Source organism: Pelmatolapia mariae, linkage group LG3_W (assembly GCF_036321145.2).
Source record: "Pelmatolapia mariae isolate MD_Pm_ZW linkage group LG3_W, Pm_UMD_F_2, whole genome shotgun sequence".
NCBI classification, from domain to species: Eukaryota; Metazoa; Chordata; class Actinopteri; order Cichliformes; family Cichlidae; genus Pelmatolapia; species Pelmatolapia mariae.
The window spans coordinates 14452501-14480188 of NC_086229.1; the positions used below are offsets into that span (position 1 = coordinate 14452501).

Genomic DNA, 27688 nt, shown 5'->3' on the forward strand with positions numbered 1-27688 from the left:
AAAGTCAGTCGTATATCCACAAATACAACAAGCTGAAAGTCAGTGATGCTGCTCGGTTTGCAGTCCTGAATATCACGGCACAAGCAGGATTCACTGCACTGTTAATGTTAGGTGTCTTTTATACAGATGATGAGTTCGAACAGGTGCCATTCATACAGGTAACGAGTGGGGGACAGAAAAGCGTCTTACAGAAGACGTTACAGGTCTGTGGGAGCCAGAGATTGTCCATGTTTGAGGTGACCAAATACTTATTTGCCACCCTGATTTACGGATAAATTCTTTACAAATCCTACCATGTGTATTCATGGATTTTTTTTTCACATTCTGTCTCTCACAGTTGACGTGTACCTCTGGTGCAAATTACTGGCCTCTGTCATCATTTTAGGTGGGGGCACTTGCACAATCGGTGGCTGACTAAATACTTTTTGCCCCACTGTAGCTCAGAGTAGTGGCCCAGCGCAAAAAATAATGTTTAATGTTAAACACTCTGATATTTAGACAGACATCACAAAATGACGGTATCTCACACTGGCTTTTTACAGCACTTCTACCATGGTAAAACTTATTAGCTTCTTACCCATTTTGTAATCAGTTTCAATGTTATCTTTGCATGAAAACTTTATGTTAACATTGACCAACAAACTGGGCCAAGCACGCGTTGTCATAGAGACGCTTTCATGGGTCGATGTAGGATATGTGACCCAATTAGATGACAGTGATGTAAGTAACTTGCATATTGTCTAATATTGTTTTTTACTTTTTCAATAGTCATCGTTTATCCGGTGCAACACTGTTACTTTAAAGTAATGTTTAAAGCTGACTTGACAGTTTGTCAGCTGGTGTAAGATTGCCTAATGTACTGTAAGTTAATTGTCACACACAAATTAAAGTTGTACTTCATGCTCTGTATCATAAGATTGCTACATTTTCAGAGCTTTTTACATAATGGGGAAGGAGACAATATTTAAGGAATGATTGTGTGTTGTTGATGTATATTATGTTACAGATGGTATTATTTTTATATAGTTATTGCATTTTTTTTTATCATAGTAACAAAGAATTGTTTGAATTCCAGCTTGCATTTATGTTACATGTAATGTATGTTATCAATCATATACTTGATATAGTAGACAAGTGGTCATATGTAAGTAATATGATTCCTTACATATTTTTTTCATGATGTCTCTGGGTTTGGCGTGTTGATGTATTCAGCTCCTGCATCCATGGATTCCTTCTGTGTGTTAGATATGGATGTTTTATCCCATTGCAAAAGTGCTTTTGACAAAATATGTCTCTTGTGTTTCAGGGGTGGATTTCATGCAGTGCCGATTTTGCAAATTCACAAGCTCCAGTCAAGAGACCCTTCTGAAACATTTCAGCCTTCGTCACGGACAAGCTGCACATTGGCCATGCATTCACACAGACTGTGTATGTGTATTTAAAACACCTGGAGCATTACGATCACACCTCTCAAGATCACACTCAATAGTAAGAATCCACAAAAATTCAACATTTCAGTGTGAATTGTGTGATTTTAAGGAGATTTGCAGTGAGAAAACCTTTTGGAACCATCTTGGACATCATTTAAAGAACCGAGAAACTGTACAATGTCCCTTTTTAAGGTGTAATTTTAAAACAAACATTCGCTCAACCTTCAGTTCTCACAGAAGTCGAAACCATAAAAATTGCACACTTAAGGATTTTCGAACAATTGCAAGAACTGTTTCTGAAGATGAGATAATTGAAAGTGAGCAATCTGATTGTGAAGCAGGAACATCAGCTTATAATTTTGTGAGACCAGATGAGCTTGACAAGATTGTAAAGGATGTGGATTGTGAGACACTTGAACACAAACTGGCATCTCTCTTTCTGTGTATGCAAACAGTGTTGCATGTTTCTCGAGCTGCAACACAAAAGATTGTAGAGGATTTCCATAACCTGCTCTCTTTCTCTAACATTCGTACTCTCACCAGTGTCAAAGAGATCCTTTCAAAGCATGAAATAGAAGTAAATGATTGTGTTTTGCAAGACATTTCTAATGCCCTAGTTCAAACTAATCCACTGCTTTTAACAACATCGGCGAAAGGTCCCCTATCTACAGATCACAGAAGGAATATATATTTCAAAGAGCAGTTTTCTGTTGTAGAACCCACAGAGTATCTGTACAACACAGCTCATAAAAACTCTTTTGTTTATATATCTGTCACTAAGATACTTGAGACTTTACTGAGACGGGCAGATTTTTTGGACCAAATTGTATTTAATCAAGAAGCTTTATCTGGACACTTTAAGTCATTTCAAGACGGCAAGTACTACAAGGGCAATAAGTTACTGGGACAACAAAACTTATGTATCAGTTTGGGGTTGTATATTGATGATTTTGAAGTTTGTAACCCACTGGGCACCTCTAGAAAACGTCTTAAGATTACTGCAGTATATTGTGTAGTTCTTAATTTACCACCCAGATTTCGATCTAATCTTTGTTCAATTCAGCTTGCTCTCTTAGGTAAAAGTGTGGATGTCAAACAATACGGTTATGAAAAGTTTTGCTGTGACTGTTAATGGGGAAGCCAGACATGAGTTTAACTTGTTCTTAAACCTGTTCAAATGCATTGTAGAGTCATGTTAAAAAAACAGTAGTTCAGCCCCTTTCCCTCTATATAATCATTCAGCTGTTACATAGAGTTGCATATTTAGTGTTTGAACTGTTAAAATTAATTAGGAATAAGAAGGAACAGTCAAAACAGAATGATTCATTTTGACCTGGTCGGTCAATATGAAGGTGAAGTGGATAAGTGATTATTTGAAATGTAAATTTTAGTCAGATGAATCTGTATTGTTGAGAATATATGGTGAAATTTTGTCTTGTAGGATTTTAAAAGATTTGTTATAGTGTTTTTCACTCCACCTGAAGGATAGAACTGATATTTTACCTGATAGTTTACTGTTCATTGATGGTTACATTTCTAATAACTTTTAACTTCTGTAGTTCATCATGTTAAGCCCATGTAAAATATCAATGTCTGGGTACATAGGCAATTGTTTGTTGCACTACCCTATTTAGTGTGCAATTGTTAAGTTAAGCTTTTACAAGACAGTCAGGGTGTGAGCGTGAATGACAAAGCTGCTGGACACTTTTCTTTTTTGGTTCTGGACTGAATTTTAATGTCTCTGCTGGGGTGCTCAAAGCACCCAAAAGAAACTGGCAACACGTTTTTTTTCTGTTTGTTTGCTTTTTTTTTTTTTTTTTTTCTTTTTCACAGAAATTCACCCCACTACCCATGACCTTCTGAAATATACTGAAAGCACTGTTAAACAGAATAAATACGTTTTTGCGTAACATTCAGTGGTGCTTTGTTTTATTCTATATCTGTTTGAGTGTTTTTTCAAGTACGATAACAGCATACATTTTCCTTTATGTATTTAGGCAAATTTTCAACTCACTGGAGTAAGAATTGTATGATTATTCAACAAGAATATCTGTGTTTGGTGAATTTAGGAATACATGACATTGGAGGAATAATTGTATGTTAATTCAACAGGAATATCTTTGCTTGGTGAAGGCAAAAATACATGGCATTGAAACCAGAATTTCTTTGTTAGACTTACAGGATTATCCTAATTAGGTGAACAAGTAGATCCAAGTTGACAGAACTTGAAAATCTTAGTTAAGTCAACAAGAGTTGGCAAAAGTTGAGAAAACTCAAAAATCTCTTGCATCATGTTGCCTAGAAATTTTACGTTTTCTCAACATTTTCTTTTTTACAGTGTAGCTCAGGAAGAAGAGCAGGTCACCTACTGATCGGAAGGTTGCAGGTTCGATCCCAGGCTCCTCCAGTCTGCATGCCAAGTATCCTTGGGCAAGATAATAACGCCAAGTTGCTCTCCGATGCATCCATCGGAGTATGAATGTGTGTGAGTGTATTTAGAAAGCACTCAGTATAGAGGTATTGCTTGTGAGAATATGAATATGGCTTGTTGTATAGAGCACTTTGAGTACTCCGGGAGAGTAGAAAAGTGCTATATAAGAATCAGTCCATTTACCATGAGTGACCAAAGTGCCTCTATTGTTGGGCAATTCTCTATTGAGTTGTGAAAGCTGCTTGATGTCTCATCAAACCAGCAGTAAAAGTCGTTGAGGGCGTTGGCCAACAGTGGAGTGGGGCTGTGTGCTTCCTGAAGTGAAAATCTGGCATTTAGTCAGCTGTGAGTGAGTCTTTCCCAGCTGACTAATGCTTAAGAACTGCATTGACCCCATTTCATGATTTTACACTTTTACCTGAATGAGGCTCCTTTTTTAAAAATAGAAAACATCAACTTCCTAACATCCATTATGAACCTGGCTGTCTCTCTGTACACACACACATGCACGCACACACACACACACGCACACACACACATGCACGCGCACACACACACACACACACACACACACACACACACAACAGGAGTTATAAGGTTAATGGGCATTCAATCAGTTAGCTAGTTAGTATCCATTTCAAACAGGACAGTGGTAACAGCAGTAGCTACAGACAATTATAAGTTTTAGATTTTAAATAGGCTGTATACATTTCAATGGGAGCAACAGGACAGTCAAATATCACTGATCTAAACGTTACACGAAGAACACACCTGAATAAAAGATATTGATATATACAAATAACATAATAATAAAATAACTGACCAGCATCCTGCAGCATCTGGAGCAGCTGTGTGGTGCTGTCATGTCAATAAGGATCAAAATCTGTGGGGATGTTTCCAGCAGGGGTTATAACCTGCAGTCAGCAAGGTGTACCTAATAAAGTGGCAGTGTTTATGTCACAGTGCAGCACCATCAGAAAACGGTGGTTTACATCTCTGTTACAGGAAACCTGAAGAGTTAAAACACAAGAGAAGAAAATCTAAACGTTACACAAAGAACATAAAAGAGCTAAACTTCATAAAAACTTCACAAATGATGCTTTAAATGAAAAATAAATCCCTGTAAATAATTCAACAGGTCACATATTAGAACCACCTTAACTAAAACTCTGTAGCCGCTCACTGTGGTTTGTCCCAGCAGCTCTTAGGAAACAAACTGCTAACTTCAGTGTTAGCACACACTGTTAGTAAACTATGCAACACAGAATTCAGGTTTCAGTTGTGTGAAGTTGTGATGAAAGTTTTCTTACTGACACAGGTAGGATGGTCAGGCGTCCTCTGTTCCTGCACTGTTCATGAACTGTCACTTATAAAATGCTGCCAAACATCAACTACACTCAATAACTAAACGTGTGCAGGTTAAAGTGATGGACGCCCAGATCTGCACTCCAAATACAAACAGACTAAAGGTGTTTCCTTCACAAACAAAGACAATATTTACAAAGATCTCACAGGTAAACTGTGAGCGATCACAGCAGCATCTCATCCTGACTAACAGCTTTTAGATGCAGGGAGAGCGTCGTGGTTCAGAGGTGCTTCAGCAGATGATGAAGGCCTTTCTGTTGCATTGTGTAGTGCTGTGGATGCCATGATGGTTGACTGGGTCTGGTTCTACTGAACTCAGAAACACTTCTGAGGTATTTACACCTGAAGCCTCATTTAATGTGAGTCAGAAACAAACGGCTCACCTGTGATTAATGGATGTTTCCCTGCATTTATATTTGCACACAGTTTATTTCTTACAGCAGGAAAACTGAACAGAATGTATGTAAGAGGTTAGAGTGAGGATGACGTCACTTAATACAGAAAATCCATGTTTGTCTGTTTTGCTGATGAAGGACTTCTTTAGCTCTGTAAACAGCTACACTTGAGAGGACAGAGGTGATTTCATGGATCAATAACAATGTGTTTATCAGCTTTCATCATCGCAGTGCAGACATGACGTCAGATCTATCAAAGTGAAGGCCGTCTCTCTGATGACGTCACAGAGTCGTTCTGTCCAATAAAGGATCTCAGATCAGCTGCTGCCATCTTGTGGCCACAGTTGGTTACTGTCTCTGAAAGTTGTCTCATGTTTCCTGTTGTCCTGTTAACAAAGGCTGGAGCTCATCATGCTGAGAGGGGAGCAGCATTTTTTGGCTCTTCACACATGTTCATTATATTCTGATGATCCTGGATGGAGACAAACTACAGATAAGTGTGTTCAGCCCAACTAGTTTATCTCATTACAGCAGTTTGATGTTTCCCTTTGAATCCCCCTGAAGATACTGACAGTGAAGCACGTACATAATACTCCAGCCTTTCAACTCTGAGCTTATTTAGTTCTATTAATACACTGAAATCTCATTTGTGTCATGAAGAAAGTCTTTAATCAAACAGAATTCAAAGATCAGAAACATTTCATATATGGAGTTAAACATGAATCATTGTTTCAACAACATATTTATTGTTGTCATAAACAGACAAGAAGACAACAACAAACTGCTCCTCCCATTCAACACATGTCAGTCCATATCCCAGCAAACTAAATCATCTCCATTTACACACATCAAATAGAAACATGAAGCACTTGTAATGATTAGAAACTTGATAGAATTTCAAATCTAGTTTGGGGAGTCATTCAGTGAGAAACAGTGAAATGATTTTCCATGTGAAAAGGTGGACAGCAGAAACAGAAAGAAACAGTGAGAACTAAAAGAGAAACAAAGAGCTTTGGAACAACGAGGCAGCAGGAGGACAGCTGCAGTTTAACAGCTTCAATTCACTGACAGGAAACAACATTAGAAACATCATCATCCTCAACTCATCTGCTCCACTGACACTGACACCTTCAACGGACACACCTTCACTTTAGAAACAGTGTTAATATATGGAAACATCCTGTGAGTGAAAGTGTGTGTGAAGGTGTGTATGTGTGTGTTAGTATCAGGATCAGAGAACGACAGCTTTCCTCTGTTCCAGTCCAGATTCACTCTGATCCTCTGGAGGTTCTGCTGGAATGAGAGAGCAGTGACAGGAGCTGATGGTGAGAGTGCAAAATAGTCACCTTCATCAAACCATATTCTCCATAATCCAGACTGTATGTCTCCCTTCCTCTGCACAGACTCTGCTAGCACACCCAGTATCCACCATGTACTGTCTCCAACTTCAACATCCCAGCTGTGAGTCCCTGAGTTAAAGCCCTCAGAGCCCAGGACAAGGCAAGCAGAATCAAACCTCTCTGGATTATCAGGAAGCTGCTGCCTCTCTCCTCTTCTTCTCACACTGCTCAGATCTTCAGACAGGATGAGTTCTGGATCAGCAGTGTTTGGGTCCAGAATGAGAGGAGTGTAGGAGACCATGTCCTTCATGTTCTTCCAGATGTTGAAGGTCAGGTTGCCCAGGTGTTTGGCCTGGTCTATCAGAGCTCCTGAGGGCAGCTGTGGATCATCCAGCAGGGGGCAGCGCTGGACTCTTTCCACTGCAGCCTTGTAGTTGTGCAGGAATGAGACGTCTTCAGCTCTCAGCTCCTCCTCTGTGGCTCTGACTGTGTCTGAAAGAGCTGCTATCTCTCTGCTCAGAGCCTCCATCTTCTTCTTCATCATCCCACTCTTCTGCTCCTCTTCCTCCCTCAGTGCAGCCAGCCTGGCCTCCTCTTCCTCTGCTAGAAACTGGTGAAGCTTCTTAAACTGCTCCTTAATCTGCCTCTCTGTGTGTCAGGCCTGGACCTTAATGTGTTCTGCTGTTTGATCAAACTTCACTTGAACTTCTTCACAAACCTTTAACTTCTTCTTTAAGGGCTCCAGAGTTTCCTGAAGTTCCTTCTTGTGTTGTTGTGCAGCTTCATCGATGGGTCTGAATCTGTGCTTGGTGTGTTTTTCTGAGTCTCTGCAGACGACACACACTGGCTGCTGATGGTCCAGACAGAAGAGTTTGAGTTTCTCAGTGTGCAGACTGCAGAGAGTCTCTGAAGCTCTCTGATCTCTCTCCTGTAAGAACGACTCACAAAGGTTCTTTAAAGCTCGGTTTAAAGGTGGTTCATCCTTTGAAGATCTTCTCTTACAAACTGGACACTCGTGTGTTGGTCTCTCTCTCCACCATCTCTTCAGACAGTCTTTACAGAAGCTGTGGCTACATGACAGAAGAACAGGATCTCTGAAGACCTCCTGACAGACCGGACAGCAGAGATCCTCCTCTGATCTGGAAGCCATTGAGTCTGTGAGTGAAGCTGAAAACAGCAGACAGGAAGTACAGTCAGTCCTGGCTCCCCTCCCTCCTCTACGACCTTCACTGAAACTTCCTTTGAGTCGTGTTTTTGCTCAAACTCACATTCAGTGTGTGGAGCGTCAGCAGCTTGAAGCAGCAGTGTTGGAGTTTTCCACTTTTCTCTCCTGTAGCTGGACTCACTCAGAGGAAGCTGCTAGTTTGGTCTGAACTCAGTCTGATCGTCTGTACGTCTCTCTTTACTGAGGACGAAGAACTTCCTGTTTCCTGGTTTGTCGCGTTTGAGTGACGTGAGAGATTGAGCTTCTTTCCACTTCCTGTTATAAATGTGTGAGTATGACAGCATATCTCATTTCACATGCAGGTCAGAGCATGAAAGCTGTGATGCAGCAGTTTGAGAAAAATTGCTTCTGATATAAAATATTTTTTGTGGTTTTACAAAATATATAAAAGAGCAGAAAGAAAAGAAATAAGTGTAAAGAGTGCAGCAAAATGCATGTTTTAGTGTGAGTTGGTTCATCTGATCTGGTTGTGTAAAAGTCACTGCATGACACTGAGTGTTACTTTTGTGTTACTGACACTCATCTCTGACTCAGAGAAACGATTTCTCACCTGTGATGTTCACACAGTGGTGAGTTACATGTGTGTGGAATTTTTACTCTTTATAGAATTAAAGTTTTGCTTTTCTCTTACTTTCTTTTTTCTGTTATTTACTAAGAAACCTTTCAAAGAAATAATGAATTCTCCACACGTGTTTGAAGGTTGCATGCAAATATCATGTGATCTAAAAGTCAAATATCTGCTGATGGAGCAAAACAAGGCCAGATGTTCAGCAGCTGTATTGCTGCATGACATCAGTCCACAACAGCAGAGACCGTGGAGCCAACATGTGAGAAACAAAGCAACACGCTGAACATCTGAACCACAGCAGGAAGTGCGACTCTTTGTAGACCTGTGGACAGGAAACACACAGCAGGTCCTGATCAGTAACAGGGTCCAAATACAAACATGTGTTTATCAGCATCTGTATATATGAGCACACAGAGTGGACTAAACGTAGTTGTGGAGGCAGACTGTTCCACAGCCTTGGTGCCACAGACTGAAAGGCTCTGTCACACTTAGTCTTTAGTCGTGTACAGGGAACAACTAACACATCATGAGTCCGTGAACGGAGACAACGAGCAGCATATATTTTGTAAGAAGTTGAGATAAATAATCGAGGACGTGATCATTTAGTGTTCTGTGTGTTAAAACAAGAATTTTGAAACAAATCCTGAAATTTATTGGGAGCCAATATAAAGAAGATTAAATAGCAGTAATGTGAGCTCGCTTGTTAGAACATGTTAGTCGTCTGGCTGCAGCATTTTGTATAACTTGGAGGCGAGAACGACATGATGTGTCCAGGCTGGTAAACAGGACATTACAATAATCTAAACACGATGACACAAATGTATGAACAGTTTTTTCCAGTTCAGCCGAGGAGACCATATGTCACAGTTAGAAATGTTCCTTAAATGAAAGAAACAGGAACGAGACAGATTTTATCTGTGAGTTGAAGCCCAGAGAAGAATCAAATATTCCACCAAGATTTTGAGTGTTGGACTTAAAGTTGAACAAAAAGAAGCAAGAACCAATTTTATATTTGTAGTTCATGAGGAGCTATGATCACGGTCTCAGTCTTGTTGGTGTTTAAGACAAAGTATTTGCTACAGAGTGAATCAGTCCCCTGATTTAAGCAGTGCACTAGGGTGGACAGACTATTGAGCTGATGAGGCTGAATGTCAATGGCATAGAAATGATAAGAAATGTTATTAAAAGACTGAATAATGCCATCCGAGGGGGCTGTGTGGCAGCAATTTTTCACACCAGCCTATTAATCAATGAAAGACCAAGACAGACTTTTAATTCATTTGAAAGCCTGATGCTTAGCCTCGTCCACCCCAGCTGTAAAACTCAGAAACCAGTCTTACTTGTTATCATCTATCGTCCAACTGGGCCTTACACAGAGTTTCTCTCTGATTTCTCAGACTTTTTATCTGATTTAGTGCTCAGCTCAGATAAAATAATTATTGTGGGTGATTTTAACATCCATATAGATGCTAAAAATGACAGCCTCAACATGGCATTTAATCTGTTATTAGACTCAATTGGCTTCTCTCAAAATGTAAAAGAACCCACCCACCACTTTAATCACACTCTTGATCTTGTTTTAAAATATGGCATAGAAACTGAACATTTAACAGTGTTTCCTGAAAACCCTCTGCTGTCTGATCATTTCCTGATAACATTTACATTTACAATAATTGATTACACAGCAGTGGAGAGTAGACTTTATCACAGTAGATGTCTTTCTGAAAGTGCTGTAACTAAGTTTAAGAATATAATCCACCCACTGTTATCATCTTCAATGCCCTGTACCAACATAGAGCAGGGCAGCTATCTGAACGCTACTCCAACAGAGGTCGATTATCTTGTTAATAATTTTACCTCCTCAGTACGTACGACTCTGGATACTGTAGCTCCAGTGAAAACTAAGGTCTCAAATCAGAAGTCCCTGACTCCGTGGTATAATTCTCAAACACGTAGCCTAAAGCAGATAACTCGTAAGCTGGAGAGGAAATGGTGTGTCACAAATTTAGAGGATCATTATTTAGCCTGGAGAAATAGTTTGCTGCATTATAAGAAAGCCCTCCGCAAAGCCAGAACATCTTACTATTCGTCACTGATTGAAGAAAATAGGAACAACCCCAGGTTTCTCTTCAGCACTGTAGCCAGGCTGACAAAAAGTCAGAGCTCTACTGAGCCAACAATCCCTTTAACGTTTTTCCTTCCCACTGTCACCAAAGTGCTTGCTCATAGGGGGTCATATGACTGTTGGGTTTTTCTCTGTATCTATTATTGTACGATCTACTGTACAATATAAAGTGCCTTGAGCTGACTGCTGTTGTGATTTGATATATAAATAAAATTGAATTGAATTGAAATGAAATTTAAAATGGGTAGACAGGCTGCACTCTCCCATAGACCTGTCACAGCACTGACAGCCTAGAACAGCATCATTGAAGTCTTTGTTTCTCTCCCGGAGTTATGAATCAATCCTCAAAAACTAGTCCCTTATTTCCTGAGTGGGGCAAAACTAGCATAAGCCAGAGAATAAGCAGCAGTGAAAATATCTGCACTGACAACGTGCCAACTACAGTCATACCACATGTAGGAGGACCTGCAGTCACTGTGTTTAAAGTGGACATGAAACAGTACCTGTATTAGGTTTTATTTGAGATGTACACATGATGTGATCATCACTCTTTTATGCAATATTAAGGTGTGATTTAACCACAAGTCTCTCCTTTTCCCAGCCCAACAGTTTACAACATAACAGGCCTGTGTGCAATCAACCCACCTTTGTCTACAACATGTCTCAAAGCCTCTGTTTGCTGCCCTGTAATCTTTGTGCCCCACAGCTTTTAACTGAACTCTGCTTGGATTTTGCCTTTTTGCTTTTTTTCCACCTCCTGACTTCTGTATTCCTTCCCTGATCTGAAAGACAAAATCAGATTCATCTAAAACTCAACACTTCAACACCGACCTGCTGGATGATTCACTAACAGCCACTCTCTTCTCTGGCCCTTCGTAACACCTTTCCAAGGTCCCCAGATCTTATGGGGAATATAAAACATCACCACTGCTGATTAAGTGTATTTCTAATTACTTAGTTTCTAATTAGTTGAGTTAGTTTCTTAGCACGTCACTACAGCCCCCTCAGACTGTGTTTTTCTCTGTCTAAAGATAATTTTGATAGTGTGTGGATTTACAGAGCTGGAGACTTTCTTTTTGCCGAGGTCATTAATCATGTCAAACCGCAGACACACTGACAGACTGAGAAGACCGCTCGTGAAAACGACCAATCTGTGGATCCACACACGATGAACACACAGAGTGGAGTCTGTAAACAAATCTAACAGTTAACCTGCAACACAGGGTCACGTGCCTCCCTCAGTTGGGAACTCTCCTTAAATAAAGTACTGGAACGCACCTCGCGCTTTATGGCAACTTGGCTCCGCCCCCACACGTTAGTAATGTCACGTAGTGTCGGGTCGTTGGTTTTGTCACACCAGCCCTCATACTTTCACAAACACAGTCGCTCTGTGTGAATCAAACCGCAGGTTCACAGTGTGCATTTTCACCCAGTCCTGTTACCCTAACATATTATCCCGTGTAAAAAATGTGGAACATTGCAGAAATCACATGCACGACAGGAAGTTGCATAAGGTGAATCTTTTAAAAGCCATGCAAAGACCAAAAGTACGTTTTCTCATTTATTTGATATTTTAACTATGGCTGAATATCAACATACAGCCCCATTACCTTAATTATATCTTAGTTGTTATTTGATTATTTTAAAAATACAATGTTGGGGAAAATCATTAGATTGTGCTCACTGTCCTCATACTAGCAAGGATGCCATGTGGCTATATTGCAAACTGTATGCTAAAAACTCACTGCTATTACTTTCAGTCCTGTTACTCATATAAAGAGTAGACTGAGTACCAGTTACAGGAGTGAGTAGAGTCAATGGATTAAATGATTTATTAATGTGAATATTTGTTGATTTTACTCTATTTACCTGATTTTTAAGTTGTACAGTTAAAATTACTCGAGTTGTTGAGATTTATGTTCAGTTTCGTGATATAAATAAATACTGATATGAAGTCAATGCAAAGGTGGAGAAAGACACACCATAATATCAAGGAAAGAAAAGAAACTGAACTGCACCTTGTTACCCCTCGAGACTTATTGGGACACATGTATGTGCAAAATGCATGAGAATCTGGGTTGTTGCGCAGAAGCTTCACCACTTGAAAGTGATCACTGTCGATCTGGATGATCTTGTGAAAGCCATCACACAGAAAACAAACTGCATGTACGGAGAATGTTCTGAGTGCAAGGATCTCTCTTCCCAGTCTCCATCCAGTACAATGCAGAGAGTCAAGTGACTTATCTCCAGCAGGCAGTAGTGGATTAGGAGCACAAGAATGACCCCAGTGGCAAAACATCCAGAGTAACAATCAAAAAAGAGACGAGGCTTGAAAGCACATGAAGACTTGATTCATGTTGACCTCTGAAAATGAGCTCTGAAAATATAGCACAGAGATACAAGCAGTCCACTTCAGAACATCACACCAGCACACAGATGTGCTTTATATACATACATCCTCCCATCCAACGTCCTTCTGCACAGTGTCCCCATCAAGACTTAATGGCCCACCAGCAATCTGGCAGCACTTGCCACCAGTGCTCAATTACATGCAGAGGGCACATTCACAATCCACTTTTGCAGTGATGCTTTCAATAGAGACAGAGAGGGAATTGTTTTATGTTTTCTACTGAACTGTTCAAACTAGTATTCACTGCTGGGACATGAAACGGCGAGCCACAGAAGGGTCCACTGGATGGTGTGGGATGAACCCTCAAGAGGACAGCACAGAAATAGCACCAACTGTCTTGTCAGCAACGGGAAATTTCAGATGCTGCAGAACTGTTTACTGTGTGGCACAATTTTATATGAGTGCTTGATGTTTGTTGTATATTAGCTGCTATGACAACTCAGATTCCCTCTGGGATTAATAAAGTCTCTTTGATTCTGAAAAGGCAGAAATGGCAATCAAGTTGTTTGAAGCAGTTGAGAAAGCAGTTCAGGAGATGCTAAAGATGGGCCATCAGTTCCATCCACTGAGGACACATCAGGCAGTTCTCATTTCCCAAGGAGAACTGACATACAGGGACGTCAGCTGCCAGTGCACAGCAAAACAAATTGTGACCTGTGAGTGCTTTAATGCAAAGCATTTCACATTCAATCAACAGACAGCACCCACAGCCACAGAAACTGTGGCAAAAAGGTCACACAAGTTTGTTTTCACAGAAAACTCCCACACACGTGCACACTAACATCCAAACACACTCAGGACATGTTCAGTACTGTTACCCAATATTCATTCCTTGTTACTTTCTGCAAATATGTTTGGTTGATCTTTCATCCAGTTGGTTAATAAATTACATGATAATAAATTTGATAAGCTTGAGGTTTGTGTCTACTTGAATTGATAACTGTGCCTCTGGATCGATATGATTTCTGCTTATATGGGGCGATCGTAGCTCAAGAGTTGGGAGTTCGCCTTGTAATCAGAAGGTTGCCGGTTCAAGCCCCAGCTTGGACAGTCTTGGTCGTTGTGTTCTTGGGCAAGACACTTCACCCGTTGACTACTGGTGGTGGTCAGAGGGTGGCGCCAGTGTCCGGCAGCCTCGCCTCTGTCAGTGCGCCCCAGGGTGGCTGTGGCTACAATGTAGCTTGCCATCACCAGTGTGTGAATGTGTGGCTGTGTGGCAGGGTATGCACGCTTGAAGTATGCATTTCAAGTGCGAATACGTCACCGCCACGCGACGACAGCAAAAAACGGCAGACGGGAGCTGCTGAAGAGTGAACTGTCAAAAGTAAGTACTGCTATAGATCATATAATATCCTTTAGTCTAGATTGTGTGCTCTGTATGTAGTTTTAGTTTGCATCATACTTCTGACTTAAAAGAGTGTGAAAATCATTAGATCTACTGGATTGACCTGTATTACTCGACACTGTTGAATGTGTTACACTGTTTCTTGACATTTCATACTGTTGAAACATGAAGAGAATGTGTCTAGACCTTGTGTCTAGGATAGGAGAGACGGACCACGTTCCATACGCCCACCTTTACAGAGAGCGGAAAAACAAGGAGCCGAGGTCATAACTTAGGCGCCGGGAGAGAGAAAGAATGTGAATGTTTAGGCTTTTACGACTAGGTGGGGGCTACTAGAGGCTATAAAAGGCTAAGTGACCCATCACCATTTTGAGTTGTATTATTGTATTATGTTTTTTTTTAAAATACCAAATGTGCATATTGGGCTTTCCAAATTAATCTGTTCGCTGAGTTGCACGAATTTTCACATTAAATTTGTCGGTGTCTGGTTTTCGGCGCATGATACTAACAACATAAGTTGAGGCTGAATTCCAGTGTGTCAGATGAACTGCTTCTAGCAAGATACTAATAATATACTACGTTGAGTCTAGTTGCAGCCCACGTTACCTTCCACATTTAACTTTGTCTAAGACTGGCTTCTGTAGCAATAAGATATTAGAATCTCTTTCGGAGATGCGGCCGTAAGTTCAGTACATTGAATAGAGGTTTGAAGCTGTTAATTTAACTTCAAGGAAAGAGAAAATAAAGACACTGGTATGACCAACTAGTGATGAAATAACAAATTTAGTGGTTAAGAGTCAAATTGTGAGACGTTTTCTGAACAACACAAGTGACTTACTGACGGAAAGAAAATTCTCTTTTGTGAGTTCAAACATGATCTTAAGACTTTGAACATGTGCATGTTGTCCTGTCAACTTGGTGGGTTATGAGTTGATTATATCATGAGGAAGAGGGGAAAAAAAAGGGGGGGAGAGAAGGCTGACACAGGGCCTGGCCCGGTGTTTCTCCCCTCTCTTTGTAACACAGCCAACACAACATCATTTTCCTGTTCGTACACTTCTGTTTGTTTTTGTTTTGTTAAGTTTTTTGTTTTTTCTCTTTATGTTTAATTACAGGCTGCTTTGCCGGCCCTGGAAGCCGAGGCTGACCTGGACTCCTGCTCTCCCCTCTACGTGACCCTGACCAAATGCTGCAACAGCTGGACCCACAACAACAACCTGAAAATGTCAGCAGTGCTGCAGGAATGCGATCTCATGCAGCAGAGACGGAGAGCACTAAACCTAAGGCCCGTTTCACTACACGGGGGAAAATTCTCCAACAGCTTCAGCTGACAGAGCTGTGACGAGACGCCCGCCAAGCCCGAATGAAAAGTAAGGCCGAACAAAAGAATGCTGACCTTGATAACTCTGCATTCACACTGTGCAGGACAGTGATGGACCAACACGGCAGAGAAAAGGGCGTGACCGAGACCGAAGGAGCAACTGAGGTCAGAAGGCACCTCAGAATGGACAAAAAACAAGGAATTGTTTTCCTTTTAAAATGATGACGTCATCTTGCTGGTGATGGATGCTCGAATAGGTCGCGCGTGAGACTCCATTATCAGCAACATCCGGTGTGAATGTGTGTGAATGAATGCATGTGACTGGACTGTGATGGACTGACTTGATACTGAGACAAAGACTGCACGGACGTTAGGATTAGTAAATGCTGACAAACAATTCACCCAGCCGACAAGAGAAGGGTGGATGCTTCGCTTTGTTTTGTTTTGTTTTTGCAGGAGCAGGAGGATAAGAGAGAATGGAGGAGGAGGAGACGGTAGCTTCACATGAGAGTGTGAAACTGCAGATTTAACCCTTTGGTTGCTAATTTTGAGTTACTGATGTTTGCATTAAGAAAACTGTGCTTTATTAGCTGTGTTTTGATTAAGGTATCATGTTATATTATTGGGAATGCCAAATGCTACAGTGGAGAAAACTTTTGAGATCACTTATGACTGGAATATGTTACTATTAACCATAGCAGGCCACTGTAAAAAGTTAATTACATTTTATAGAGGAAAATCACCAAAACTTTAACAATATTTATGAATAACAGGGGAATGGTAGACTTGTCACATTCAAAATAGAGATATGATGTCACTAACCTTTTCTCTTTTTTTGAGTCTGAACATCAAACAATGGTTTTATGAACATTTTATGACTTTATTTGTGTGCTTAATAATTTAGGTATGGTAAAACTTAAGCTTATGGTCAGAGAGTCCTGAGCATGATATTTTAAACGAAATTTGCATCACTAGAAGAACAATGGATAACAACATTAGATTATCAAGGCTAGGGAGAGAGGTGTTTTGGTTTTCTGTCTCTTACAGAGAAAGGAACAGACACCAGACGAAGTCACGGAGATATGAGGAGTTTTCACAGCAGAGACAGACGTAGGGACTGCCGAGACAGCAACTGGGGTCAAGTGTCATGGCGTTTGGGCTCCTCGAGAAGATGGATCCCATAAATACAGCAATAACCAGGAAGGGGTTGGCGAAAATCTAGGAACACCAGACCAACGGGGTTCGAGAGGCTTTTGGCAAAAAGGGGGACACAGCGGTGACCCCGAAATACGCAGATCTTTGTTTGAAATCGGGGCAGAATGATCCCCTGATCTGTGCAACGACTAAAGGGTGGTCTAACCCCGGAGGTCGAAGAAAGAAGCTGAGAATCACCCGACTGAAAGATACTGGTAGCTGCAGCAATAAAATAAAGGTTAAAAGCTCCTTAGACAGAGGTTCTAGTCTGAGTACATTTGAAAGGTATAAGGTGGCACCAAAATGGGGGTGGGAAACTGGAGCACCAAAATAAAGCTGTGGGAGAATTGGGGAGTAATGGGAGTGTCATCTGTATTTTGTTCTTGTAATCATAGTTTTTCTTGCATCTGAACTGCTAATCACAGAGGTCATCCTACATATGGTCGACCCGTTAAAGGGGGACAGAGGGCCTCAGGACCAAGAAGAACGTGGACCTTGCGACCCTGGAGTGTATGTTGTAAGTGATCTCTTTGAGAAAAGAGATCAAAGGGGCAATTGTGAGATTATTAGTAAAACACATGTTATTTTATGCCTGTAGTCAAGGTAGTTGAATTATGTTAACAGCTGTAGGACATATATTATCCTTTAGTTTAGATTGTGTGCTGTGTACGTAGTCTAGTTCCCATCATACTTTTGGGTTAAAAGAACATAATCATTTTGTAGTTCATTAGATAAGTGTGCATCACTCTGTACCCTTGATCTGCTGTGAATGTGTTACACTGTTTCTTGACATGTTTTACTGCTGAATCATAAAAAGAAATGTTGTGTGCAGGAGACCTTGTGTCTAGGACAGGAGAGACGGACCACATTCCATACCCCCACCTTTACAGAGAGCAGAAAGACAGGGAGCCGAGGTCATAAGTTAGGCGCCGTAAGAGAGAAAGAATGTGAATGTTTAGGCTTTTTATGACTGGGTGGGGCCACTAGAGGCTATAAGAAGCTGAGTAACCCGTCACCATTTTGAGACTTGCTGTGACCCTCTGCAGGCAGGTCTCCCAATCATGATGGTTCTTATGCTCTTAAGTGTTGAATTGTATGGAAATAAAGTATTGTTGATTGAGCATTTATACACAGAGTATTGTCCTTCCTTCAGCCCAAAGATTAAAAGAATTGGGAGATTTTAACAAGTGCCATTTCTGGGAGTATTTTAAGTTGCTATACATCAATACAACCATTATATCCCAAATTTTAATCATATATATGCATTAAGTCATCAGTAACTACATAAATTGCAATAGTGGTATTTTTACACAACTTTCTAGTTAAAGTAATTTCAGAGGTTCATCCCTGAAAATTGTAAATGTAAAAAAGTTGCATAAAACAGTTTCCAAATTAATTTTGAGTGTCTTCATAGTTTTATTTTTGAGATACACCAATTTGTATATACTGCAGCCACCAACTTTGAAATTTTCATTTACATGACTTATTTAAACATTCTCCTCTTGAATGCAAAATTCTTAAAAACATCTTTTATCCTTTAAGAGTAAATAAATCTGAAAGCTGTTCCATCCTAAAAGAGTACAACAATGTGTAGTTTATGATGTTCTAAAGGTTTCAGCATCTTTTTGAATTTGTCACATGTGTGGAAAGGTATGAGTGAGCCTTTGTATCATACTGTGAGTGATGCTCGTCAGCACACAAACCCAGAGTTTCTCTACAGGAACACAGAGAGAGTTATTCCCTGTACTGTAAGGACACATTCAGCATTGTGCAGTAAATCCAGATCATCCCAGTTAAATGATTACATGGATGTGAGTGTGGTCGTCAGAGCAGCACTGATCAGTGTCAGGTTATAATGACCAAGGTGTACACAAACACTAAGTTTGAGTGTGTGCAGTGAGACTTCAGTCAAAGCATTTAACTGAGGTGTGAAAAATAAGCTGAACTCTACAGCTTGTTGTGGTCCCCTGTGGCTTGACAGCCTTCCAGCTGTTCTCCAGCATTTTCATTTACAGTCATAAAATATCTCCACATGTTGCTCCTCTTTCTCTCTCTCTGCAGTCCAAATGCGTCTTCTGAGCGCATCTGAGTCACGTGACGGCACAGTAACAAATCCCAGCAGGGCAGGAAGAAGGGGGCGGAGCAAAGTGCGTCTGCCGCATAAGAAGAGGTGTTCACACAGACAGAGCTGCTTTTTCATCCACAGCGAGTAAATAGTGAACCTCCAGGAGAGAAACAAACTAAAGTATCGATCATATACCACTACCAACGTTTGGATCGATATCGGCATCGATCTGCACACCCTTGTCTCCTGGATCGTAGCTGAGATCAGCGTGAACCACGTGGGTCTCTGCTCCCTGACCTGTTTCCTGTTTGGAAAGAGTTCCAGCTTCATCACGGAGTTTCTCTCGGTTTGTGGGCTCATCTAAAGGTAAGCACCGAGCTAACTTCAACACTAGATTTACTAACCCTGCACACATTTGCAGAAATCCCTTGAACCCAACACAGGGCTCGCAAAATCGCTAGCCCGACGTCCTGGGGCTAGCGATTTTTCCAGTCCGGCTACCAGAATCTATCCCTGCCCTGCCCGTCGGGCTATCATAGGAAGGAAAAATATATGTCAATGCTTTTGCATTCTTTCGGAAATGTAGCTGGGTAAATATGTCATTGGCATCCAGGGCTCGCAAAATTTCAAAATCCCTGGTAGCCCTTCGGGCAGGGACTCTTCAGTTTTTGGTAGCCCAAAATAAATTTAAGTAGCCCGAATAAAAAAGGGAGCATTTTTTTATGTTTTGTTTCCGTTACAATATTATACTTTAATGTATAATATTGTAACAGAAACAAAACATTAATCAAAAAATTGTTGAAACACAAATTACAATATTGTGTAGAAATTACAATCATCAACTCAAATACTTGGTTGTAATTGAACAGAAATTTCTATGAACTGTAAGAACTGTACAACAGGAATCAGTCTGTGTCAGATCCTGAATTTGAAATTTCCACTGAAATCACAGGTAAGAGGCAAGTGGAACCAAGATCTAGGCCATTTGCTTTTTGAAGTTTGCAAAGACTGCTAAATTTTGCCAGTGGTAGTTCACTCTTTGCAACATAGTAGGCTGTTCTAAACAGATTTTTCAGGTTGATTTTTAGTATATTATTTGCAGACTGAGCAATAATCCATTTCTTGTATTTCTCATGGGTTCTAATGGGGGCCTTTCTTAAAATTACTGGTCCCAGTAACAAAGGCACTTGTCAACTGAGAAATCGAGGGAAACCAACAACACACCCGGCAGAACATTATGTTATTTACACGGGTGCACATAAGTGGTCCGTATGTGCGCATTCACTGTCAAAATAAAAGACGCGCACCAGATAAGAAGTTGCAACGCGCGTTTGCGTCCATATAAAAGGCACTGTTTTTGTCCGCTAGAGTGGGATTTTCATGGCACATTCTGCACCACATCTCTGTGCGTTCATCATTTGTTTAAAGCCAGCTCACCTCCTGCAACCACGTTTCCTAGAATACGCGCTTCTTTTGTGGTTCGGACTCCATCTGACATTTCTTTGGAGGTGGAGGAACACCAAAGTAATTGCTTAAAGGAGCTTCTTCGACATCTTTAAGAGTTCTAAACAAATGTCTGTCCTCCTCCAGAAAATCTTATGGACGCAAACACGCGTTGCAACTTCTTATCTTGTGCGTGTATTTTTTTTTGACACCGATTGCGCACCTGCGGACCGCTTATGTGCAGCCCTGGTTATTTAGCTTGTCATATTCCAGCCACATAAATTCTTTTGTCCATTAAACCATAAAGCTGCACTTTCTTTTTGCCTTATAGTCTGATTTGTCATAACTTTTCCGTTTTGTGGTAAGCTTTTCTTTGGCTGTCACTTCTTCACCCTGACCGGTCTTATTTGGCTCAGCAGAACTAAAATATATATCCTGCTGCCTTTACACACGCACTCACATAACGCTCAGCGATTCTCTGCGCGATCAACCTCTCACATGTTTAAGCTTCCTGCGGGAGATTTCACTTGTCATGTTTGCATAGTAAACTAACGATTGATAAGACGATGTCAGAGGAAATTATCGTCACTCACCAATCAGTTCTGTCACTCTCTATACACAGTTCGCGCGATTGCAAAGTGAAAGCAAAAAAACAAGCGCAAATTCAAATGCGATTTCAATATGTCACACATAGGGCTGCTCGATTATGGCAAAAATGATAATCACGATTATTTTCACTGAAATTGAGATCTCAATTATTTGATGATATCTATTTAACAATAAAAATGTACTGAATAATGGCTTTAAAGATTGTCAAAAACAGTATAAAATAATGTGCAAATACCGATAACGGTGCAAATGTTTGCAATATAAAAAATAAAATGTAAACATCTATGTTTAGTGAACTTTGCCATGTCGCTCTGTGGTGCAGCTACGACACCAAAGTTTACACACTATGTCTACTTGATCCACGTCTGACTCCGCGAACCCATAATGTTTCCACACCACTGAAGGGTTTTTTACCTCTCTTTTCAACCAACGGCAGTCACTCTCCTCTCCAAATAACTTCTGTTAAAACTGCACATCAACTTCGTAACAGTTGAAACTGAACATAAAAAAGTAGGGCTGTGCGATATGACCAAAATCTCATATCCCGATATTAAGACATCTATCGTCGATATAACGATATAAATTACAAAAATGTAACATTTCCTGTAAATTCTGTGAATCTCGGGCATCTTGACTTGCGTGAAGTGTTTCCAGCTGGGCGTCGTGTACCTATACATTTTTAGACATAAGTTGTAACAGCCGCCGTTTTCTTTGTGAGTATTTATTACACAACGTGCTGCGGGGAAAAGCCTGTTCTAACCTTTGTTTTAAGTCTAAGGTTTATTTTTTAGCACCTGACGGTTCTTATTTGATTCTCATCCGTTAATACTCTGCATCTTTCATGTGACTCATTTTATTTTGAAAAGCCTCAACAGGATCTTGACCTTTATTGTGAAAGGTTTATGTGGAAAATAAACAAGCGGACACGCCGTGGTTTTACCGTCGTTGTTGCTAACGAAAATGCATAAAAAACAAGCGCTTGTTCGTCCGTAGTGTGGTTATATTAAATATAAGAGAAAGAGAGAACTTTAAGAAATTAATATAGCCACTACAGTGACCATCAAAATGATGAAAACAATATTGCCATAAACAGTTTATTTTGCGACACCACGAAACAAACGATAGCGTAAAATGAAACGATAGACGTTTTTATATCGTCATCCGATATATATCGTTATATCGAATAGCCCTAATAAAAACAATAAATAAACATAAAAACAATAAATGCCTCACATTTTGTGGTTGCCGCAAAATGTTGTATTGCTTGAAATTCTCCACCGATGCTCGACACTCCGTGTATAGAGCAGGTAGTGCAACAATAGAAAAATAGTTGCGGGACGGCACTGCGTTTGTCTAGGGTGTTGATCATTTTCCTAAATCCCTCGTTTTGCACAGTGTTGATATATCTTTAGTCAGGTGATGAGTAATAGCCTCCGTAATTTCTTTGTGCCTGCGGGAGTTCGACGTGTATCCGGTTGTTCAGTGATGACGTGACGAATCCTACTTCCGGGCCTAAAGTAGTCTGCGTTTAATATGGCTTTTGTGTTGTTAACATGTTTAATGTTTTGTATTTTCTACTATTTAATCTCAAAAAGCTCATAAAACAGTCAGTGATCACTGTTGACCTCCCTCGGCTTTTATTACCGCTAATCATTTATTTAAGCTCAGTTTTTAAAACCTTACAATGTAACTACAGCACAGCCCATGCAGCAGTATATGAATGACTAACCTCGTATTGTGGATGGATTATCTCACTTGTTCTCCTGGCTTAAGTTTAGTCCTTTTACAGCATCCTGCCATGCGATTACATTTGTTCCTGACCACCGAGAACACTCATGTTAACTTTTATCAAGCGGAAAAAAAGTTAGCTTGTTTATATTACGCTAACATAGCTGTGTCGCTAGCGGTCACGTAGCACATCATTATATACCAGCTAGCCAAACTTCAGTAACCCTACAAACGTCACTGCTGTTTAGTTTTCTGTCTTCATTTATGTTGGAAGTGATAGCAGAGCTGTACGTTTGAATTTGTTTCGAAAACCCCGCAGTCAGGACATGCTATATTGTATTTAGATAGAAGCTAGCGAACCAACTTCCTGCTAACTTCTAACGCCGTTAAATGTCATAAATTCCATTTTCATGGATGCCTAGATGTTAAACTCAATTGTTACACTTGGTAGAGCAGAACACTGATCATTTTATTAAAGATGAAAGACTTTAGACAGTTTTTCAACTCTCAGTAATGCCACAGTGATCGTTTGATATATGGACCTGCAGCGGAGTTTAGGCCCAGACACGGCCAGTGACGTCAGACTGAACAACCGGACAGGGAAGCGCTGTATAAGGTTCCCGTTATTGATGTTTGGGTGGTTATAAATCGTGTCTTAAAACCCACTTTTATTCCTTGGCTTTTAACCTCAGTGAGACTTAGTTTCTCTTTTAATTGAAGTAGTTATTTAATAAATGATTTTACTCTTCTTTTATTTGGTTTTTACTTATATCTAATGTAATTTTATTTTACAGTTCTAATGTACAGCACTTTGTGTCAGCTGTGGTTGTGGTTAAATAAAGTTGATGATGATGATGATGATGGTTGACCAGGACGGATTTTCTCCTGTCACTTTCTCGTCATCCCTGACGTGTTCTCCGTTGTTTTTTCCCTGCCAATTTGAGCATCACAGCACAGCTTCTGTATCATGTGGTATAAGGCTCCGCCCGTGCATTTTTTGAGCAGGAAGAGTGAGCGCTTGTTTTAATGCAGATTACGTCTCCGATCAAAATGCGGTACAATCGTCATCGTCTTTTTTTTTTTTTTTTTTTTAAATCGTTGTCATTTGGAAATGAGGTCGCACATAAGTATGAATCGAGATCGCGATTTTCTAACGATTAATCGTGAAGCCCTAGCAGTTAATAAGTGCAATAAATATATATATTGGAAAAGAAAATCGTAAGAGAATCGTGATTTCAATTCTAAGCAAATCGTGATTCTCCTTTTATGCAAAATTGTGCAGCCCTAGTGTGTGTGTGTGTATATGTATGTGTGTGTATGTATATATATGTATGTATATATGTATATATGTATATATAGGGAGAGAGAGAGAGAGAGGCGGGTGGGGTAGGGGAGGTTATTTAACAGAAGCCAGTTTTTCTTGTTCACTACAGAGAATCGACTCTTGCGCACACACCGAACGTGAAAGAGGCGGCCAGAGCGTCAGGTTCACATGTAAAGTCAATGGAAAGAGAGTGATGACACGCGATTGCGCATCCGGCGAAAATGCGGAGGCAGATTTGCGTCGGGAAAACGCCAAAACCCGTGAAACGCGCGTCAGTGTACCGCGTGGGGCGCGTTTGACTCGCAAAACAAAACCACGCGTGTCAGATTGTGTGTTGCATTTTGTGCACACGCTCGAGTCGGAAAATATGAACTCCGGTGTCAAATCGCGCCCCGACAACCAATCAGGAGCCTGGTGACGTGGCTGTAACTAGGTCAAAGGGGCAGATCCAGTCACTCACTAAGGAGGAAAAGCTCATCAGTGCCGTGGCTAATCATCCAGAGCTAAATTATGCTAGTTGCTACTTCTACCGAGACAGGAATAAAACGGACCTAGCTTGGAGGCACATTAGTGAGGAGATTGGGCAACCTGGTAAGTTCATTCATTCTGCTTTTTAATTTCCAGACTGACCCAATGAAACCGTGCAAAAGCTAGCAAGCCCGCCTACTGTCCCGATATTTTCCAACTGATGTACAAATACCTTTCCGCTAACAAGATAATGTGTTTATTCAGAGGACATCTGCAGCACAACACATCTGGCACAACTTCCTCCCACATTTCCGGTCCACGCGCGTGGTAAGATGCAATTTTGAGGCGCGGTGGATTTTCCCTGGACACACGTTGAGGTGCAAATGTGCACGCGTGACATTAGGGGCGTTTGGGCGTTTTCGCTTGCCTCTATCGCGTCCGGTGTGAACGCACCGTTAGAGCAAACTTGTGAACTTCACATCACTACCAGCCTCGTCTTTAAAACTAGTGTTAATGGAGGGAGTTTTTTTTTTTCACAACTGCATTTCACACTGTACCGATCCTTTTATTTGCTGTTTTTTCTCCTCGTACACGTCTCTGAAACATCCAGAGTACGTTCTGTGCTAATCTCACTGAGCAGGTGTACAGGCACAGCCAAATGTCTCTAATCTTTGCCCTAGAAACAAGTCTAATATTTATCTGTGTCTGTAAGCGAGTTTGCATTGACCCTCAAAAGACTGAATGCCAACTCTCATGAGCACGTTTGCAATGTGTGTATGAAAATAAGTATAAATACTTATTTAATAAAAGCTCACAAAATACCACTAATAAAAGGCCGGTTAGAATAATGTATTTCCCACAAATCACTGCCTCTATTTGTGTCTCTGTCACTGCAGGACCAACGTGGATCGAGAAGTCAGCGCTCTCAGGAGGCCGACAATTTTATTGAAGAAAGAAGTGGAAGAAAAAAATACAACCGTGACGAGTTTGGGAAAGATTTTACTGTGAAAGCTTCCCTAAAAATGCATCAGGTCATCCACACCGGAGAGAGACCGTTCAGCTGTGGAGACTGTGGAAAGTCTTTTACCAGGTCTGGACACTTAAAAACACACCAACTAATCCACACTGGAGAGAGACCGTTCAGCTGTGGAAACTGTGGAAAGTCTTTTACCGAGTCTGGAAGCTTAAAAAGACACCAACTAATCCACACTGGAGAGAGACTATTCAGCTGTGGAGACTGCGGAAAGTCTTTTACGCACATTTCACACTTAAAATCACATCAACTCATCCACAGTGGAGTTAAAGCGTACACCTGTGATCAGTGTGGCAGAGCTTTTACTCACAGTAACAGCTTACAGAGTCATCTAGTTACCCACTCTGGAATTAAGGCGTACAGCTGTGATCAGTGTGGTAAACAGTTTACCACAAACACAGAGTTACGACGTCACATGTTTACCCACACTGAGGAACGACCTTATAAATGTGACCTGTGTGAGAAGACTTTTAAATCTCCACGTTACCTGAAAGCACACCAACAGATCCACACCAGAAAGACTCTACAAGTGCAGTTACTGTGAGGTATGTATTTATATTTTTATCTTGTCAGCCCGACTGTTTGAAACAACTCTGCTCATCGAATTGTGTTAGCATGTTAGCAATTCTACTGGCAGCTGTGAATGATTATTCAGACTCTAATCACAGGTTTTTAGGGATAGTGTTTGAGAATTGTGTTATTGTTATTGTAGCATTAAACTAGTATTACTTTAATGTTTTTACTCTTATCGTTTTTATAGCACATTAAATTGAGCTGAGTGCGATAATGTAAACAGTAAAATGTAATTGGACTTTGGCAGAGATGCTCTTTATTTCAGGTGACGTTCAGGATAAAAATGTTAAAGGACTGACTTACACTGTCTTTGTGTTTTTGTTTAGAAGCAGAGCGACACAGATGGATCAAGTTCTCAACCCTGTCATCGCTGTGTGAAAGACTTTTGTTGTGACCTTTGTGGAAAGACTTTAAGTCATTGAAGGACTCTGAAAATACATCAACGTAGACACACTGGAGACAAAATGAACTACTGTAAAGAATGCGGGAGAGACTTCACCACTTCAAAGGACTTCAAACAATATGAACTCCTTCACAGTGGCGTTAAAAAGCATGTCTGCGATCAGTGTGGGTCATCCTTCATCAGTGCAAGTCAGCTTGAAAAGCATAAACGAGTCCACACATGAGAGAAACCATACAAGTGCAGACACTGTGACAAAACCTTTTCACAATCATGTGATCATACTAAGCATGAACGCAGACACATGAAAGAGAACTTCATCTGTGAAAGAGTTTGAGTATTCTCAGTTCATACTCCACTCAGAAACGATTCCATGTTACAAATAAACTGTTACGTCTTGATTCCTGCTTTTACGTTAATCTTGTAAACAGTACATTTGCATAACGACTGAAACCGGCCCAATGAATGAACAATGGGCTGTGAGGTCAATTTCTTCATCATTAATATGCAAATTCTTATGAGCATTGATCAACAACCACTGGTCAATGGCCATGAGTACCATTCACAGAGTAAAAATTTGCATAATGATAAAATGATAAAAGCCCCAAAATGAAAAGTGTGCACTGAGCCTTTTACTGCACTCATTCCTTTGAATAAACACTCATACAAAAAAATAGCAGATATCCTGATGAAATATAACCAGTGCTACAATGCTAAAATGTTTTAGGACATGGCATAGAGCCTTTTCACCATAAAATACTAAAGTTTAAGGTGTGTGTCAGGTTTAGTTCTTGAGACACTTTTTATTGTATGCAGATTGCCATACTGCCAGGGCACAGTGTTCAATGAAAAGCAGGTCAGCCTGTGAAGATGGATTTGCCAATATTAAATACATA

At 40.5% G+C, this 27688-nt stretch overlaps 1 protein-coding gene and 1 pseudogene across 1 annotated transcript in view; one reads left to right on the forward strand and one right to left on the reverse strand.

Annotated features, from left to right (window-relative positions):
* LOC134620724 (oocyte zinc finger protein XlCOF6-like) overlaps positions 1–26409 on the forward strand; it is a 95285-nt gene extending 68876 nt beyond the window's left edge. Inside the window, exon 6 of the mRNA XM_065469966.1 lies at positions 26175–26409. Within this exon, the coding sequence (XP_065326038.1) occupies positions 26175–26363 (189 nt within the window). The 3' untranslated portion in view covers positions 26364–26409. The remainder of the gene's footprint in view (positions 1–26174) is intronic.
* On the reverse strand, positions 6494–8347 carry LOC134615972 (nuclear factor 7, ovary-like; annotated as a pseudogene).
* Positions 26410–27688: the final 1279 nt, after the last annotated feature.